This window comes from Papaver somniferum, chromosome 6 (assembly GCF_003573695.1).
Source record: "Papaver somniferum cultivar HN1 chromosome 6, ASM357369v1, whole genome shotgun sequence".
Taxonomy (NCBI): domain Eukaryota; kingdom Viridiplantae; phylum Streptophyta; class Magnoliopsida; order Ranunculales; family Papaveraceae; genus Papaver; species Papaver somniferum.
In genome coordinates, this window is record NC_039363.1 from 92492519 (window position 1) to 92498438 (window position 5920).

At 35.5% G+C, this 5920-nt stretch overlaps 1 protein-coding gene across 1 annotated transcript; it reads right to left on the reverse strand.

Annotated features, from left to right (window-relative positions):
• Window positions 1-1640: 1640 nt before the first annotated feature.
• Window positions 1641-3228, reverse strand: LOC113288421. Its single transcript, XM_026537449.1, has 2 exons — window positions 2846-3228; window positions 1641-2739 (listed from the first exon to the last, which is right to left on the reverse strand). The coding sequence occupies exons 1-2, from the start codon at window positions 2943-2945 to the stop codon at window positions 1826-1828; spliced, it is 1014 nt and encodes a 337-aa protein (XP_026393234.1). The 5' UTR covers window positions 2946-3228; the 3' UTR covers window positions 1641-1825.
• Between the last annotated feature and the right edge of the window lie 2692 nt (window positions 3229-5920).

Below are 5920 nucleotides of genomic sequence, written 5' to 3' on the forward strand. Positions count from 1 at the left end.
TTTAGGAAAGCTCAAACATATGGATAAAGTTATAAAGGTAATGGAAAACATAATTGGTGTTGCTAGGGGTGATGAGAAAGAAGATATCGAAGAAGTAAGACCGGAGATTATGCCAAACGATGATTTGGTATGGTCAGTATCAAACTATCTTCATACATTGGATTACATACATTTACGTGCAGTGAGTAAAAGATACCATGCAATGATGAATCTTAGAAGATCCTCCTCTACTGGAACTTTCCAGACCACAGATTTATCCCCATGGCTGATTTTCTCCAACTTCCATAGATCCATCCACAATTTCGTAAACCCGCTGCATAATAATGAGAAATACCTAATGAGTATTCCTGAAATGGTTGAAGGTTCTAGAATTCGCTTTTCGAAAGGTGGGTGGTTGCTCATGTTGAAAGGCCTGACATTGTTCTTCCACAATCCCTTCACGAGATGCAGTATCAAAACTTTCAGACTTGCCAGATAAGGGACATTTCTCAGGTATCTCATTCTCGTCTTTGCCGACTTCTGCAGACTGTAGTTTTTGCCTTCCATAAACCAGTAAATGCTAGTGTGTCCATCTTCTTCATTAAACGGGGAGAAGAACAGTGGAGGTATGATTCTTTTGATGGCACTTACTTACGTCCCAGTAAGAAACCCATGGAATTCGACACGGATTTGAACAATCCAGTTTTTTACAAGGGAGCATTCTATTGCTTAGACCTAAACGGAACTTTAGGAGTACCTAAACAAGAGAATGACAATATAAGTTGGGAAGTTTCAGCCATGGTAACCCGGCCTAATTGTGAGTTTATCTATAAGAGTTCTTGGTGGAGTGTGAAGGAAAACTTTTATGTGTGTTATTAGGCCATTTGGGGAAGTGGGTTCGTATTTTCAGATTGAACGACACTCAAATGGTTTGGGTTGAAGTTAAAGATCTGGGGAGGCATATGCTGTGTGTTAGCAATACATCTTCTATCTCGGCAGTTGCTCCTGTTAGTGAAATGGAGAACACAAAATCTACTTTCCGAGGTTGCATGAAGATGGTATTTTATTTTATTCCCTTGACACAGGTATGTATCACTGTGTTGGTACTACTAGTCATTCTGCTAAAGATTATCGTGATACAAAGGTGAAGTTACACTGTAGTTGGAGTGAACCCAACTGGTCAGAGACCGCAGATCAGTTTCTTGACTGGCTTAGCATTTAGATGAATTATATGTTTTGTGGTGTCGTTGGTTATCACATCAGTCTAACACGCTCAAGGTCTCCAGTTTGACCCTGGCCAAAAAACAGAAAGTATTTAGATAAATTGTCAGTGTTAGCATGTAATTTTTATTATTAATCTTTTTATGAGCTAGTAGTAATCTGTATTTTATTTATGTGAAATGCAAGTGCCCGGGATGCAGTCTTTGCCCGACTCCTGCCTCTCTGGGTGTGGGTTGTTTTTGTTTTTATTTTTTGTTGCATGTGAAGCTTATTTGGCCCAAGTGTTTTTGTTGCCTGTATAGCTAAATGTCTATGGGATGGATTTTTTCTATTGCCTGCAATAGATTTTGTTAATAATTGATTTGAGTTGTTTGAAATGACAATTGTTCAGTACTCATGTTCAGAAAAGTGTAACCAATCTGCAAGATTGGAGCACAGAATTAAGCGCAAAATTGTACACTTTAATCTTTTATTAGTAAAGAAGAAACATATAATCTCACAACACAAATTACTCAACAACAAGAATGTGTTCTCTTCTCTCCACGTAAACCACGAAGGTGAAATATAAAACTCACTGATGATCCTATTTCTAGACAAAAATTAGGAAGACCGGTTGAAGACTATTCTAATCATATAATTGATCATGACTAGTGTTGGCTCTATCTTGCCTATCCTTCACATACATGAATTTCTCAAAGCCTCGGAATACATCCTCCAGTGCAGATAATTCCTCGTCTAGGCCGAGTACTAATGTTCGTTGTTCTTCGTTCTCAGAAATGCGTTTGCGGAGCTCAGCAATTCGGTGGAGCCCGATTTTAGCTTGTTCATCCATCTCCAGCATCTTTTCAATAATACCTGCCTTTTCTTCTTGTGCATTCTTTAATCTCCTCTTTAACAATCTATAACCACCCAGCGACTTGAGAAGATGCGCCGAGAGGGCTTTGTTACGCTCTTCTAGAGCTACATTATCTTGTTGATCAGCAGATGAAGTCCCCAAACCTAAATCAGATTGGTTCATACATTTATGCTCAGCAGCACAAGTTTGCACCTTGGCTAGCAATAACTTATTCTGAGCTTTAAGATCATTCAGATGCTCTTCAATCCCGTTTAACTCGTGAACCTTGCGCGCAAGTTCTGACGCCATTATCTCCTTCTCCTTCCCTAAGCTTGAGAACATTTTCTCCAGGCTCTTTCGTGCCGCTAAGCTTGCGCTTAGCTCCATTCGCAGAATTTCTTTTTCATCTGTAGGACTACTGGGGCATGAAAGGCTCGACTCATGATGATGTGGTAGTAGCTTCTTAGGATCTTTCGGTAAATGTGGATTATGTTGATGAGCCCTTAGTTCTGTGTTGCACCTTCGCAACGAGATTTCTCTTCTCTTAACCAAAGCTTGTGATTTTTGAATCCGAGATTTAACTTCGTCTACAATGGTAATCATACTAGCAACTCTTTGCATTTTACGACCGTCGTAATCTTTGGTGCATGCCTCGTTATGGTCTTCTATTAATTTAAGTAATAGCTTCACACTTGCTGCCAAACCTGCAACAATATAACAAACCAAAAAATCAGTTGCCAATATATTCTGTTAAATAAATCATTAATTAAAGTCGATCAATACACGTAAATTTAACAAAATATAAATTACCTTGTAAAGTTGATGAGTTATCTGCATTATCAATCTTAGTATTTGGTGATACAGGTGGGGATGACTCTGGTGAAGAGAATGCGGAACGAGCCCTACTCATATTGTCGTCCGACCGGGGAAAAATGCATGTAAAGAAACAAAAATGTGCGTCCAAAATGACGGAGTTGGGATCAATCTATATTTTCTTGTGATCAAATGAATGTATTAAAGAAAATCTTGTTGAGAGATTAAATATTTGTCAAAAATGAAAACTTGAAAGGTGAAACGGAGAAGGAAAAATGAAAAAGAAAGAAAGAAAGAGAGGAGAAGTTGAAAAATCTGCCCTCTCTTTCTATGTCTCTCTTTTTTTTCTTCTTCTTGTTGTTATTGTCTGTCTAAAATCTATTACGTTTCTTCTTTTCTCGTCTTATCAAAGCTATTTTTGATATTTTTTGTTGGTAGTTATTTGGTTACTCTAGAAAATTGGTTTACCATGAATTTTTTTACCCCCACAAATAAAAATTGATACTGCTTTGACTTTTTCTTTTGGTTCTAATTGTTTTTCCGTCTCTTAGATATTTTTGGAGCATACGTTTTGGGAAAAGTAGTTTACATGCTAGGATACTCTGACACATGCAGTTGGACTTAGCAGTAGCATATAATTAGACACATTGAATTGCATTTTATAAAAAGGAGCTCAAAGTGCAGATGAGACCAAATACTTCTTCATTTACCTTTCAGAAATCTAAAAATAAAAATTATGCCCACGTGGTGGGACGAAGACCCACACACATCAAATAAAAAATGTATGCCCACGGGACTGGGTGGGACGAAACCCCACACACACCAAATTAAAAGAAAATGAAATGTCCGGTGCGTAGCACGTATACAAATCTAGTGTATATAAAAAACCGTATTGGTGTTATTCGTGAGGACGGTTCACTAAGAATTCTTGTTGGAAAATTCCATGATGCCCACTGCTCGCTTCATGTCCCAAATATCTATGATGTGATTTAATAAGATCACTTTTAACACTAAATGTGTACCTTTTCAACTTAATATTTGTTTCTTTAGCTCAAAATTTCTACTATGATCTTTATTTTTTATGAACTAAATTTGTCATGTGATACAAAATATACTACAATGATAAGTTACTTCTCCAAAATTTATCGCATAACCAAAAAATTAGTTTGCGCGTGTATGCATTGAACCCTGATAACCTGTTTAATTAAGGCATAATCTTGTATTGTTGTGAGTCCTGAAAAAAAGCTTTTCCGATGTGCTTTGTTATGCTATGCCGTGTAAATAAAAACAATTGAATGTTTGGTAAATATAAACTAAAAATTAAAACTTACTCAAAAATGTCGGTTGATTTTTCCGTGAGAAAAATATAAAAAGTGAGGACTCTAGTTTACACCAAGTAGTCGTAGCTGAATCCAAGTGAGGTATAATATTGCTTAGTATCTTTGTCAAAAAATTCATCTAGTAGGGGATTGATAGCCGGCCGGTTCTGCTTTTTTTTTAAGGATAACGCATATATTTAATATGGCAAATGTTAACGTATGCATGCACGCATAGGATAAAAGATCACTAATTGAGTTATTTTTATTTGGAAAAAATAAATATCTCGTGAAAATAAAAAGGTGAAATTTTAATTAATATCTTTTTTAACAAATATCATTGTATACCATTAATACCCTTGTAGAGTCGAAGAAGATAATGCCCTTCTTTTATCTTTAGTCTCCATTTCGTTTCTTTATCTCCCTCTCATGAACTCACCAAAGACAAACTAATGGCATTAATATTAATGAAAATATGAAACTAAAGGGATGTTTATTTAGTAGTTTATAGCCACACTATTCTGAATTTTTCCTAGATTTTTTTTTGTTATTTTTTCTTTTGTTGCATTGTTGGATCTAAACAACAAAAGTTATTTTCAAAATAAAAAAATACAAAATAAAAATCGATGATTTTGAATCAACAGATTGATTTCTGTTTTTTTAGTTCAGTTTGTTTACAGATTTTGAAATACACAACTTATCAACTATTTTTGATCTCTTTTTAAGCTAATCATTAACACGATTTTTTGATGAATTCTTTTTATCGATCAAAATCTGTTTCATCAATCAAAATCTTTTTATCAATTTTATTGTAGGTTTGGAAGAAAAATAAAGAAGAAGACGGGCTGAGTTAAAAGATCCAATCAAAACAAAAAAAAAGGAGTTAAAGAGACATAGAGAAGAGAAACAATGGGCAATAATGGGAATTTGTTTTTTCATTGGCACACGAGTCTAATAATGATTATATAACAGAAAACTATAGTAATTAATTAATGCTTCTTATCCTATTCATGGGTGCATAGGATAACATTACCCATATATTCCACTCGATGAAAATGTGTTCTTGATATATCTAATATATGCCGAGTTTTTTGCGCCCAATTAATATTTGTGGAATGCATTAAACGCCAAGTAACGAGAACTCCAGCTTTGCGAATGCTTGGCTGCATAGTTGACGAAATTTGCATTTTATTTAACTGATTAATCCGCCATTGTCGATCTGAACTTTGCTGCATGGCAATTGCTAAGTAGGTGCTCGATTACCTTTGGTGGAACAGAAGGATCCAAGAAATCTCATGGACATATAAGATCCTTACTCTTTTTTTTTTATTTTGAAAGTAAGACTTATATTGAAAGGCATCCGTTAATATGCGGATTCAGGCTCTTGAGAGTCCATTTCTTGAAGAATGGCTCTTCCAATGGCTGAATTTCTAGGGTTAACATCAGCAAAAGCAGTTACATGGAGATTCATGTTTAAGTTACATGATGCATATGCTTTTACAGTGTCAAAAGCAATTGAAGGAATTAAAAAACTAAGAGATTCTTCATTCCAGGAAGTTGTATTCTCGGAACCTCTTCCCTTTTTTGCTAACAAGTCTGCCACCTTGTTAGCTCTCCTATCTACACACCGAAAACCTAAAAAGAGACTAAATTCTTAGCTAATAACTTTACTTCTTCTAAGATGGCTATACATTGCCATTGGACTGTTGATTCTTTGTCTTGTAGATACTTGATTGTTGCCTGGTTGTCTCCTTCA

Excerpts from the sequence above, each read along its gene's own strand:
- LOC113288421 (XM_026537449.1), bottom strand. The coding sequence starts at position 2,945 with ATGAGTAGGGCTCGTTCCGCATTCTCTTCACCAGAGTCATCCCCACCT. Across the intron at positions 2,740-2,845 it reads TAACTCATCAACTTTACAAG|GTTTGGCAGCAAGTGTGAAG; the intron begins GTAATTTATATT and ends ATATTGTTGCAG.